General features: G+C 39.5%; 1 protein-coding gene across 1 annotated transcript in view; it reads left to right on the top strand.

Moving 5' to 3' along the window:
• The window catches only part of tmeff2a (transmembrane protein with EGF-like and two follistatin-like domains 2a), a 125,465-nt gene that overhangs the window by 45,768 nt on the left and 65,135 nt on the right, over positions 1-14,562 (top strand). Inside the window, 1 exon segment of the mRNA XM_034134658.1 lies at positions 12,098-12,124. Within this exon segment, the coding sequence (XP_033990549.1) occupies positions 12,098-12,124 (27 nt within the window).

The following is a 14,562-nucleotide window of genomic DNA, read 5'->3' as shown; positions in this document are numbered from 1 at the left end:
TAGAGGAAAGAAGGCATAAACCTTGTCTTCATTTGGAATTTAATCCAATTTTAATCCACTCATTGCCAGTTGGTCAATTACCAACATTATGTCACGGACCCCTGCGTCGAATACTGACACACAAGTTACGCTTTTGCATCTTTTTGAGACAAATCAGGCTCTCAACTACCTCCAATGTAAAAACATCCACAAGAGGCTCAGAGCAACTCCTCAAGAAATCCTTTCTTCATTCTGCAGCTGGGAAACGTACTAATGTGTTGATGTAGTAAAAAAGAGCAACAAAGTCCAAGTAGGTAGGTATTTGGGATAGAGGGGTGGGCCAAATAAACGCATGTCTTGTACCCAGGAGAGCGCTGCTCGTGTTCGGTAAAAAACCAAAGGTCAACAAGACTTACTGTATCAGATTTAATGATTTGGATCCTTGAGGGTAATAGAGAATAATGGTTTCATGCTTAGGGCTTCACAATATGTTAAAAAGGTAAGCCAATGGTTTCTGGCCGAGCATCCATGTGACAAGTTCAAAATGACAACAAATTGGTCTCCTGGTTAGAAATCATATTTCGCAAAGACTGTGGCTGCTTCCAAGTGCCAACATACACACTTTGCAGCAGTATCTCAGCCTGTAAATACATGCCAGAGGTGCCAATTCCTTTGAGGATGTGCCCTTGAGCAAGGCACCGATCTCCCACAATGCTCCTGGGGTGCTGAATAGTAGCTGCACACTGCTCCAGAGTCAGAGTCTGTGTACAACAATACAAATCCTAATTTGATGCAGTATCCTATACAGATTGTCCTCTCAAACAGGTTTTGCACTTAAGTGACCGGTAATAATACGAACAGTAAATTATATAGTACGTGTTCTGACGCATGTCAATCAAACTGCCACTTTGGAATGTCACTGCTAATTAAACTGAACAAATTGACTTCGCTCTGGTGACTGTGAAGGACAGACTGTATGATTCAACAACTCATCACCATTCAGGGAGTCCTTGTGAGGACAGCTTCTGCATTCATTATTTTTCTCCACTTACTTATTGAGATTCCTTTCCTTCTATCATCAGTAGTAACTTTCATAATGTGACCATTGTTAGGTTCTGTTTGTAGTGGCCACTAAAAGGTCCAAACAGGTGCAAACAGCTCTAGGAAGTGGACAGGTATGACTGGAGAACTCAGCAATAATTAAAACAATACTATTTAAAAAATAATTTTAAGAATCTGAAAATAACACAAAACATGTAAACTTTTCTCATTGAAATACAGTTCTCATTTTAGTTTGAAGGCTATCATGACTTAAAAAAGTAATGTATTAAGTAAAAAATCCACCAATGCCATATACACAAATAATGTCTTTCTGTCACAAACTTGGAAACACAAGGTAAAGAACTCAAATGCACGACCCGGGAGACAGAGGTAAAGTATGAGTAAAATACTTTATTTCCAAATAGGTTTACAAAAAAGGCTAAAAAAAGGCACAAAGAAAATCGCTCACTAAGTGAGTCATTCAGGAGCATGAATCAGGCTTGAGATAAGATACGTGATCACTGGTAAGCAGACTACTGACATGGAGACAGGACAAGACGAACTGACACAAGAGAAAGGAAGGCTGGGGAATTTAACACTAGAACCGCCAGAGATTTTTTATACCTAAAACCGCCACCTGGGTCAAATTGACCCGCTATTAGAATGCATTGATTTTCAAGGTAAAATGTTCTTTTATTGAACAGTGAGTTTTGATCGCACAGGGATGAAACGTGTACCAATATAATCTGTGGACTCTCAGGGCTCGACATTATGGCCCGCTGGCCCGGAAGCATTATTTAGACACCACGGCCAGCATAACGTACTTTCAACTTGCCCCACAGCTGTTTGCTGCGGAGCGCAGCGCGAGCAGTCTCCCGTGAGCGGGAGCGCACTCCTTCACTACAGACTGTCTCTATCTCTCTCTCTCTCTCTATCTATAACTATCTATAAATATATCTATCCATCTATCTCTCTCTCTCAATCTATAAGGAACCGCAGTAGACAAAAGGCGTTGCTATAGCAACACGTCATGTTTATATGAAAAGGGGTGGGGTCAATATGACCCGCTGGGCGGAAATAGGTATAAATGGCAATTTTTTGGGCGATTTCTTCAATCTGACTTCATATTGACCATTTTTAACAACATAGGGTGGTACATAACACACTTTCAGGAAAAGTCACGGACTGGAAGACTTTAATATTTTATTGAACACAATAAAAAACAGCTCTGGGTCAAATTGACCCGATTGGCGGTTCTAGTGTTAAACAAAAGGTAATTGGCACAGGTGGAAACAATCAGGGGCGGGGCTCACGCTGATGAGAGCGGGAGACACACACAAGAATAGGGAGTGAAGGGACCTGGAATGAAACACAAAAGGTGAGTACCAAAATAAAACAGGAAGTGGGAGACAAGACAAAAAATGATTAAACAAAAACATGAAACATGACTGAACTCAACACTTTTCTTTTTTGTTTTACAGTTTTTATTGAGAAATATACATTCAATAGCATTGCATCCCACCCAACCCTCCCCACCCGTCCCCTTAATTCCAGATCTTCACAAGGATGATTGTTCATTGGGGTCCTGCTGCTGCCACAAACTATTGCTCCTAGTCATCCTGGTTTAGGGGGATCTGTAAACTATCGTAATAATTAGAACTCAACACTTTTGACGGGACACAACACTTTCCATCAGTCATTTTTGGGAAAGATAAGTGCATCTTATATAGCTTTTGTATTTTTGGAAGAAATTCACATTTTCAAACACATTCCTAATACAGTCAATTTAAAGCATTGTTTTCAATGCTTTAAATGCATATCATGAGGATTACAATTGCTTGCTTTTCATTTTAAAATGTGAGGTTTCTATGTGGGAGCTTTGTTATGTAAGCAAGTGTAGCACACAAACCTTTCATGTGGAAAAGTAGGGCAGGCAACTTGTTCTGAAGTGTTTCCTCCCTCCTCTCCTTACCACTTAGCCATTTAGCTGATACTCTCAGATAAGCTAACTTAAAATGTGTGCAGCAGTGGAAAATGTTTAGATATAAAGAATACCAGCGATACCAATGCTCGTTTTAAGAACCCTAAAAACGACTTTATCCAAGCTGTACATGTGCTGCTACAAAGCCTCCTTTCTCTTTCTTCTTCCTTCTCTCTCGAGCTCTCCCTGTCCTCCTTTCCATTTCCATCTCCCAGAATCCCATTAGCCCCGACAGTACAGAGTGTAATGGATATATGTCAGCTTGCCAGTGCCAATACTTGTTTTCATGCTGGGGGGAGGAACGTAAGGGATTATTAGGTAAGCTGGGGTTTTAAGATTTGAATCATTACTTCAGTGTTTATGCTTAACAAACATTACCTATGACCACGTCCAGCAGACGCTCATCAACATTACAATTAAGTTGACAATGTTTCTAGTCACCTAAAAAAGTCCAATATTTTTTCCTTTTCGCTCGGTTTTTGGTCTCCAACCACGAAATATGTGTCCCTTTAGCGGCTAAAAAAGGTTCACCCGGTTTGTCGCTAACTGTGTCTGTCCGGGCTACCTTTTTGCTGAAAACAGCTAATTCACACACAGTACTTCATATTAAATCACCTTATATATATTGTAGCAAAAAGTGTTGACACCTTTGCCTGTTGACTCCCTTGTCTCGTGTGCCAACATACTAACGCCATAGCATAGCTACTATTATCAACCCAGTCAAGCATTTTTTTCAAAAAAAACGCTGATGTACAAACTTCATAGTAAATCAGCTTAAACTGTATTGTTTCAGGAAATCTCTTTTTTACACGCATGCAAATTTGCCAAAAACCAGAGTCACATATATTAATTATTACTTTTTATTATAGCCTATAGCCTAACGTTAAGAAGCATACATGACTGCCTGGATAGTGGTTGTGAGAAAACATTATTCAACCCTGACATAGGATCCATGTTTTGCTATCCAGAAATAAAGTCAAATAAAAGATCAAATTATCAATCTTTCATTATGCCACTTATTGGCGTCATTGATCGTGCATAGGACATCATTATTGTACAAATACGATAATGATCTCACATCTGGCAATGCTGGTGAACACAGCAATTTTACAGCCACTATTGTCAGCAATGGGTAGTGAGCTGGTATAAAAATAGGTTCAAGAGATTTCAGTATAAATCAACTCAAAGAATAGTGCTAAGTAGGGATGGGTATCGAGAACCGGTACTAAGTCAGTACGGTATTGGTATACCGTTAAGCCGCTGGACAAACGGTGCTGCTATCGGTATATGAATTACGCTACTTCCTTAGTTTAAAGTGGACCTATCATGCTATATTTGAATAATATAGTGTAGGACCATACCTATATAAGGCATATTTATACTTATATACCAAACAGATCATGCATTTTAGCCATGCCTCATTTTGCTCAATTTGACATTTTTTAGCTCTGTTTTAGCAAGGGCAGATTCAGTGAGAACAGCACCATCTACTGGCCTGGCATATGTACTACAGCGTCTCCAGCGCTTTCGAACGGCAATGGCTGTGGCTGTCTCCTCCTGATTGGTGGAGTTGGCCCAATAGCCGTAGCGTCACCGTCCTGACGTCAGGACAGTGTTCAAATCTGGATCAGTTTTTATCAGATCCGTTGCAGCCCCTTTTTTAGAGATTTGGGTATGGAGGAAAATAGAGAGGGTTGTGTTTTCTGACACTTGGTGAGTTCCCTGGAACACCGGGGACACATATTCATGTATAAAAGACGTACAAAAGTGCATTTTGCATGATAGGTCCCCTTTAAACAATTCTGGTTGGTTGGGAACCATCATCCCGTGTGACGTATCCGGTTTGATTACCACTCGGATTGGCCACTGTGAATGCCACTCGTCATCTCTCCTAACAGCGCTCTTATTATTGTGAGACTCCCGGGGGCAGACCATAGGGGCAGACACAACATCTTGCTAGAAACAGCGTCTCAAGGCTTCTTAACATTCCATTTTTGAATTAACCTTTGAAAAACCTTGTGACCCATCTCCTCACATTACCAGGCCTCTGCTTGTGTTACTGTACTGTACATGACAGACCCCGCAGGATCCTCCTCTGTGTTTACCCAACCAGACAGCCACCTGACAGCACAGTTTCATCCGCTCTCATTAACCCTCCTGGATGCTGCTGAGGCCAAGAGGCCAGACGTTAGAGTCTGCTGTCATTCCAAACAGTAAACAGGAGGCCTGCTGAGGTGCCAGTTTCATGCTAAGTGACGACACTGAGGCACAGACAAACATGATACCATGGCCTTCTGCTTGTTTGTCCCCAAGGAAAAGCATATTATAACGGCTTCTTGAAAAAAAATGTGGTTTGCCCATTATTGACCCATCAGCGCACCTTTTTTTACAGCAAATTCTGCTTCCTTTATTCCAGTACATTCTAGTATTTTATCCCTTCGTGTCACCAACAGATAAGGAAGTTCTGATAACAGGAAGTGCTTTTAGTGGTACAAAGCCAATGAACGCTGATTAACACAGGATGGTTCCACATTTCTATCACAACAAGTGCTAGCCCAGCGGAGTGAAGCTAATGTGAAGCATTAGCTTATCGAAGTGAAACAAACTACCATTTTTCCCAAAGGAGAGAGTTTAGCTAAGGCAAGCGCTTACATAGCACTTTCTAGCTCAGTTCACAAATGTGAACGGTATAACTTCCTTGAAGTCATTAAACGAGGAGTCGGAGAATGTTTAATTGACGCATTGTTAAAATGTTGATGACATGTTTAATCACCATTTTGTCGCGCTGCAATCCCGGAGCACCAACAGATGACAGGAGCCATATGTCTGTGATGATTTAAGAAGTAGACCAGGAGCCAAATGAGAATCAGTGTCAGTATAAGCCACATACAGTACAGAAGAAGTCATCAATACACCATTAAGTCTCTGTGTACAAAAATCTGTCTAGTCAGTGCTAATTGGTTGCAAATCTGGATTTTAAGTACTTTAAGTAATGATAATGTATTACCTTATTGATCTGTAGGGAGATTTTCCTTTTGCTTGCTCTTGTCCAAGGAGGTCAGAGGTCTAGATGAGAAACATCCCACAGGAGATTTAAGGTCTTTCTGAAGGATAATTTGCATTGGGACAAGCATGTCACCAGAGTAAAATGTCAGTGTTTGATGATTTTGAAAAACCCTGCTTTACATACAAATACCAATGTGTGCTTTATGCAATATCTTACTTGCATACTATGGAAAGTCAGGAAAATAAATTCAAGCATTAATTTCAGGTCTGTGATGCCAATTATCACCTACACCTCCACACTAATACGTTCTCCCTTGCTACATAAATGTAATGCTCGCATTGGACGTAAAACACAACATGCTCATTCATTCAAGAGTACTCATAAATCCTTGAGATACTGGGCTGGTTGAGGCTTTGAACCTGAAAGGTATTCTCCAATGGCAATCAGGGAGGAATCGTCAGCAGTTCCCGCAAATTACAAGTTAGAAAGCAATTATTGTCATTCTACAGATTACAATGAATGTAAGAGTGCTGCTGCAATCAGTGTTAAAGGACAGACTTAAAACAGGAGAAACAAAGCAAAACTGCAAGCTAACATCCACAGGCAACAAACACAGATTCTAAAATAGTAAGAAACATATATAAATATAATGTTGTTTTGCAATTATAGTGTCATACAGTGAGTTTTGGATGGTCCAGTACTCACGAGATTCTGATTTTGGAAGTAAAATAATTGGATTCTTCCAGGATCCCTGGGGGCAACAGATTCCAAACCAATGCTGTCTTCTGAGCTTGAAATGTTTCTATGGAGTTCTGAATTGTATGGTGGCCTACAGGTGCAAACTGCCCAAAACATTTCCATTACGAGAAACGTGCTGCAGCTTCAAGAAACAATGTAAATATTAAACAAAAATGTGCTAAAACACACCCAAATGAAGAAAAATCTTCATCAACTTGACAACATATGCACAACAATTAGAAGACATTTACCAACTTGTAAAAACATGCGCATGTTTTACTAAAAGCGTTGCATAAACGTTTCCTTTGTGTTTTAAGCTTCTTGCAGCATTTATTTGCAGCGTTCCGTCTATACAGCACTTTTAGTAAATGTTTCGTCAAGTTGGTGAATATTTTCTTGATGCTACACATGTGCCTTTAAGTTGGTTTCCACCAGTGGGCCACCGTAGTTTTGGAGAAAAAAAAGTGCTGCTTATCTGCAGACACCTACTAGTAAAAAAACAAAGATTGGGATATGTACATAGCACGGCCCAACATTACAATAACTGCCTCTCGTTGCTGTCAGAAAAGCACAAGGTTTGTGTTTGCCAGTATACGAGTACTCCATGTATGCATTTACCCATTTAAGGGATTTGAAGTTCTTATACAAAGATAGAAGTGGTGCTACTTGTTCATCATAAAACACACCATTAACCAGGGTTCACAGTGAAAATAATATGACCATCATTTTCTTCCAAGGACTCACAAGTAGTCTCTGCAGCCACATCTTCATTATTTCAAGCCTTGTTTACAGTAGTAGGCGGAAAGTGTTTTCATGTAAGCTTTTACAGTAGGGGTGTGTCTGCAATATCTTTTGATGTTAGCAGCACAGTAAGGTTAATAGCTGTTCCCCTCCTTCTAGGCGCTTCTAATCAATCGCTCCAAATCTGAAGAAAATCACCCTCCATCATTCTGTCTACCGAGGGAACTATTTTTTCTCTTGGCAATCCTCCTCTGCTCTCTTCCTCGCTCTTCAGTACAATTGTGTGGTATCTCCTCTTTGTGACCCTCCATTTGGCAGACAAGCGGGCAGAAAAGCATGTGCCTATCTCCCTTGCTATTTCCTTCTATTTTCTAATGCCAGTCTTTCTTTCCCAAAACCTGTGCCCTTTTGCAGATACTAAAGGTTTATATTGATCTCTCGTGAACCCCCTCTGACTTCAGCCTGATCCTTCCAGCTAAGCCTTTTCATGAAACACTGCACATTTAGTGTCCCACGTGTACCAAGGTCAGTGAAATTCTGCAGATTTAAAAGGAGGTAAGAAAGTGGAGGGCAGTTTCTGCAGAAGGTGTGCAGGGACATTTTTATTCCTACATTCAAGGTGAACTGCTGCGTTTACTTGAAACGGATGTACAAAAAATGGGTTAAGTTTATATTTAACTTCCGTTCGCAAATTTTTTTGTGTATCCTTGTTAGTCCAACAACCATCTTCTAAATTGTACATTGTTTGGCTGGCTGTCTTCTTCTTCGCCTTTATTGGAGCTTTGCTACGGGTATCCAATCATTTATGTCGCCAATTCTTAATCATTAAAATTATGTGAAACCGGTGGCAGGAATATGCATTTGCAGATGTGCCAATGTTTTCTCTTGCATAATACAAAGCAAACAGAGACTTACTCATAAAACGATCCATAAATCCACAGGTTACCATTTGTCCAAGTCTTTTTAAATCCTTTTTCACGTTTATCCATTCATTGACGTCGCCAATTGTCAATCAGTAAAATTATGTTAATCTGGTGGCAGAGATGTATTCTCTAGCGTTATACAAACAGAACAGGGGCCTACTCGTAAAAACTCCCGTGCATAAAAAGTCCACAGGGTACCTTTTTAAAGTCTTTCTTCAATGGGTTGGCACTTTTGTTCACTGTGTTCTGCATGAAGTAACCTTCACTCTTGTGGAACCTTGAGTGGCCCCAAGGGGCACTATAACAAAAACAGTGTGTTTTATTTTATGGAAGATCAATCCCCTACTCTTATTTTCATTATGTTCCACAAAAATAGGAAGAAGGGTAGAGTTGCATCTAGCTCCTCACTTTAAATTGTTTTTTGCCTCATTCAACTCATGCAGAGTTTAGTCTGACTGAACTTTAACACACCTGAAACTTTTGAGAGGGATTCTGAATGAATACAGCTTTCAGGAAGGAACTATATACCCTCTGTTCAGGACGTTAACTGTGTTAGCTATGATGGCCCTGATTATCATAACTGCATGCTTTAACCTGTTCCACCCTGAGCCTGTTTTTCAGGTGTCAGGCTCGAAAATGACATTCCCAGAACAAATGACCATATCTTCCCTTCTAAAAGGGTTAAATTAATAATCTTTGTTTTCAAAGTAATGATAAACCTGTGAGTTGGATGTAGAAGAGTCAGAATCAATATAGATGTTTTTTATTTGAAAGAAAATTCAGATTGAACATAGTAAAAAACTGTAAATTATAGTGTCCGTCCAAAAATTCTTTTTTACTTATAGTGAAAACTACCCTTGGATGATGGTAAGGTAGACTAAAAGCTTTAGGAATCCAAAGTACAACATATAATAAGTACCCTGTATCAAGATTGATGCAAAACAAGTGACATTTTACCTTTTTAGAGAGATTTAGTAAAACAAAACACTTCTGGGGTCATTTGGGTGGATTTTCCATATCTCTGGCCCCCCTTGGTCGATTTTGATGATTGACACCTCTTTATAACCGCTAGAGCCAATGGAGTCGAGGGAAAGTTCTACACACACCAACACATTAACAAATAAGGAGTGACGCGTGGCCAAAACTGGAAGCTGCATACACTCTGTTGGCTACCATTAGCAGCTAACTTTTTTTCTCCGATGTTTACATAAAAATGGAATTATGGATTATAAATAATTTTTTCAAAGCGACAGATACATTATTAACCTATGGATCAACCGATTCAGCCGCGTTTCTTCTAGTTTTAATGCCATTGAACACGTCTTTTGATCAGATTGACAGCTACGGTGAGACGATCTCCCGTAAAAGCTCCGTAAAGGTACGTGTTGTGATGTCTGTGTTTGCTTCCCCTGTCGCGAGTTTGGATCGCTCAGTGATGATACTATACCTATATAATCTGTGGAGTCTCAGCTTTAATCGGATATATTGTATGTGCAGTTACGATAAGTAATAAGGGTATCTTTATCTTGAGTTCTGTGCTAAGTGAGTTCATATCTTCAGTTAGCTGAGATTCTTCCCGTTAATCTGGTGCTACACATTAATAGTTTCATAAATGTTAAGAAGCCCTGAGACACAGTCTCGAAAAAAAACGGTGGGGGGGGGGGGGTCCACTAGGGGGACCCTCGTCCTTAAGAGGTTAAGAGAAGAGCTGCTGAGAAGATTTATTTTCGTTTATTTGGATTCGTTTTTACATTGTCAACAACTTCTCCTGGCGCACATTGAGAAATATTCTGTATACAATTTGAATACTAACTATGTAACAATCTCATCCTTACACCAAGTGCATAGAATGACATGACAATTGATAAAAAAACAAAAAATTATAACAAATCTCTATTACTAGAAAACACATTGGGAAATAAAATGATAAAAGATGTATTTTGTCTGTGTGTGCTGTAGGCCTATCTGTAGTTGTTTCTAAAGAAGCTTCTTGAATACTTTTGAAATATGTGACAACTTATTCATTGGCATATTTTCTTAACTGTATTTTAAGTAGGTGGGAGTAGTCTTTGAATGTTAACATATGTTTTGATATTTAGCAAGTTCCATTGGAGGCTGATCCCTCAGGGGATTAGTGTGCGCAAATAAGTTGGTCAGAGGTACGATCCCACCCCATGCAGTCAACATGTCGGAGTCACCTTGGGCATAACTACACTATAGCTATTGTGCATATGCCAATAAAACCCTTAGATCTTGAAAATGCTGAACCTCAAATTGCTCCCGTTGGCATATCTACTGTACTGAGGTCGCTTTGGATAGAACCGTAAGCTAAAGGGTCTTCGGGTCGGATAGGGAAGGAGTGGTGCCATTCAGGGCTGGACAACATATTTATATTGTGACATGAGACTAAATATTGTCTTAGATTGCAGATGCCGTAATATCGTAGGTGTAATATTGCTTGTCTTAACAGTAAAGTGATATCATTTTCAGATTTTAGAATTTGTTCTATTTGCCTTGCTGCTATACCATATATCAGCATAACTGATGATTATTTATAATAAATATTGTGTTCTTTTTTGATGGTGCTAAAAATAATCCACGATCAACCCTTCAATAGCGTCTCATTTTTTCGATTTTTAGGCATTTGGTAAAAAATATTGTGATCATTGATTTGCTTCATATTGTGTAGCCTAGCGCCCGTGTATTTTATTTATACTATTACGTCTACCACCAAAACTGCGTATATAAAGTGAATATTATAGAATGATAACAATTCTGTCAAACAAAAAGAAGGAAATATTTTTTCCCCAAAAATGTATTTCAAAATGTCCCTTACATTTGTGTATTTCTAGCGGCACCACACTGGTGTACACATCCCATACCCCACTGGTATAATCAGGAGATTTGACTAGTTACTTTCCCATGGCACAACTGTCCATCTGCTATACTGACCTCACAGAATCATCACACTAGAGACCCAGTTTTATCCCATCACAAATGTATTTCATCGACCATAAGCTCACGTCATTAAAGTATCAGTAGCGCTCGCTGGTGGGCCTCCGTGTGCCTAAGTGTGTGCACCTCTTCTTATAAAGCCCTCTCACATGAGTATCCATATGGAGCTGAGCTATTATCCTCCTACAGTCCTCAGAGGCTGAGTCTCTGGCCCTGGGCATTTTAGCACATCGCTTTATGCCGCGGCTCAAGTTACACGGTGCCTGTTCTTCCAAGTGCTCATCAGTATCCCTTTCACAGCCATATTGTTAAACAGTTCAGTTAGCTCAGTCTGTTTGAGGCAGTGCTAGAGCCGTGGAGAAGGAGTTGCTGGAAACAATTGGAAACACAGTTATTTCCCGCAGTCCTACCACAGAAAGGTCCACAGTAGGAGGTGTTATCTTCAATGGGCTGCTGTACAAAAGAGAAGATGCCTGATGCTAGAAGCCCCAGGGCACCCTGCACTCTCCTCTTTTTGAAATCTGACTCCCAGCATCACTTTCCGCTCCGTCTGTGGAGAAATCTCGCCTCGCCCAAATGCATCCACCAGCACACAAAGTGTTTTGCTCTTCACTCACAAGCAGATCTTCACTCTGGCCCAGACACACAGTTGCATATGCAGACACACACGCTTATTCAGCTAATGTCTAGCTGCGTGAGTCTCTGGTTAATAACTGTTTGTTCTCTCCACAGATGCCGGCTCAGGATCAGGAGACGACGGTAAGATTACTCACCTCCCTCTCTCTGTTCTTAATCCACATGCGCTGCTTTTTAATGTTCTGCGCTCAAGGCCTTCCTCCACTGACACTTTGTTTGAAACTGAACAGCATATGAACAGAACTGAAAGCTAAGACAAGCTCAGTTTTTTTAAATAATAATCCGTGTATTTTATGGCCTTAAGCAATTGTAGAGAAGAACCTACAATTTGAAGTTTCATTCACAACGTTGAGATACTAATTTACTAATCAACATTCGATTGCTGTGCAGGTTGTTGTTTTTTGGTGTTATACTATTTGTTGTTATCATTCTCAAACCAAGTATTGAGCTTAAATTCATATTTTTTGCTATTAAGCCTTAAAAAAACACATCTTCACGGTACTGGCTGCACACTGTGGGAGGCACGCTCCTGTATTAACAGAGACATTCAACAGCACCATAAAGAACATTTATGCAACCATAATAACAATCTATCCCTCCCCTTTTCTCAAGGTGAAGACATCATAAAATAACAGGACAGACATTGAAAGCTTCAATAAAAAAACATGAAAGAAGCTTTCAATATAAAACAAAATAATGTTCGGAAAACAATATAATGTCGATTCTCGAATATCAAACAGATTGATATACAGTATAAAACAATAAATTAGGTCATTTTGATAACTAACCTTGTTGAACAAATTCATTTAGTTGCATTTATACACCTTATTGTTTCATTTTAAGCTGCTGAAACCAATTATGGTATATTATTTATGATCACGTGACTCCTTGAATGTGAAGGGGTCTCTAGTAGTGATGCATCCACTGAAAAAGTGTCAGTAAACTCAGCAGTTCCCTCAGTTCTTCTGTTTTAGCGTCTTTGAGCTCTTTGTTTTGGCTTCAAGTCGCACAGTCTTATTGTTTTGATTTAGTGTCACCACAATTAGAGCTGCACGATGAATCAAAATGTGATCAAAAACATCTAAATAGTGCAATATTATAACGGGCTAAATGTGTTAAATAACATTTTGAATGAAGTATTGTGGTGCTGCAGAGATATCCTTGGCCTCAAAGGGTATTCTACAGACTTAACAAAACATATTTGTTTTGGAGACTTTAGCAGCTAAATATGGCTCTCATATAAACGCATCACCAAATATAAATGCTAATGTGGCTCTATTTCTGCTAGATGGGAAAAAGGAGCAGGTGTTTGCTAACAAGTTTGCCATGGAAGCCTTATAATGTGACAATATGTTAATGTGGTGTTTACAGCGGGATACCACTAACCATTTACTTTAAGAAAAGATAACAGAAGACGAGATAAACCTTTATAGATCCCAGCAGCACAGGGATAGCAAAAATACAGGAAAAAAAACCCAAAAGATATAAATAATAGGGTTATTTTAAAACAAAAATACTATACAAAAGCATATGGAGACTAAAACTGCAAAGTAAAGCGAGTGTGATTAATGGCAGCAGATTCAGCATGTCTATGTTATTTCAGTCTTTATGAATATGACTTCAGCTTTCTAATTTGACGCCAGACGGGCCAACTGCCAAGCTACAAAAGAGCCTCCTCCGCCTGCCAACATCCTGTGTTTGGCTATATCTATATCAATACACATTTCATTGCTTTTATTATTATTTTTTGCACGGTTATTCAGCAGAAAGCAGGGAATGTTTACAAAGAGAAAAAAACACATCAAAGTGGCCTTGATTGCATCATAAAAGAGAGTTTCTTGTAAATGGTCTTTGCTGGTGCATTGAATGATAATGTTACAGAAAATTATAGTAATAATAAAAAGGCTTTTAATGGATTTGCTGTCGAAAGCTAGTTTCAAGTCTCAGCAAGATCATATTCCTGGAATTGATGGCCTTGGAGGCAGGAAATAATGCTTCGGAAAATGGTCAGAAACGTTTGTGTTCACTGTATTGGCACAGTCTGTTGGGAATCTAATCTCCAACTGATTTATTTTGACCAATGTTGTTTTTTATGTTGGGAGGCTCAAAACACAAATCCACTTATTACACTTATTACTTATGTGTACTGCCTCTGTAAGTGTCCCACTGAAAATACTCCATTTCAAAAAGGCCTGCCAAGACAGCGCTTACAACAAATGTCACGGAAAACTGTTCCCCTCAACTCTCTCATTCAGGATTGTGTTCCTTCTCACGCTGCTGAATGAAAGCAACAGTGGCTGTTTTTCTACCAAAGGCCCTATGACAGATGTTTGATCTGTAATAGGATTGGTAGAAAGAGTTAATGTAATAAGATGGAGAAGAGCTTATGGCCGTCCTTTGAATAACTTTTTGTATGAGTAACTAATCATTATCCAGCTGATTAATAATCTGCCATTCAAGAAAGACTGTAATTTGTTTCCTAATTGACTAACAAGACATCGGCCCAGACTGCACGCGGTCGGGAGTCGGGCTCATCTGTCAGTGTGCGTTCGTCCACATGC

This window comes from Trematomus bernacchii, unplaced genomic scaffold (genome assembly GCF_902827165.1).
Source record: "Trematomus bernacchii unplaced genomic scaffold, fTreBer1.1, whole genome shotgun sequence".
NCBI classification, from domain to species: domain Eukaryota; kingdom Metazoa; phylum Chordata; class Actinopteri; order Perciformes; family Nototheniidae; genus Trematomus; species Trematomus bernacchii.
This window is presented reverse-complemented; position numbering and strand designations above follow the sequence as displayed.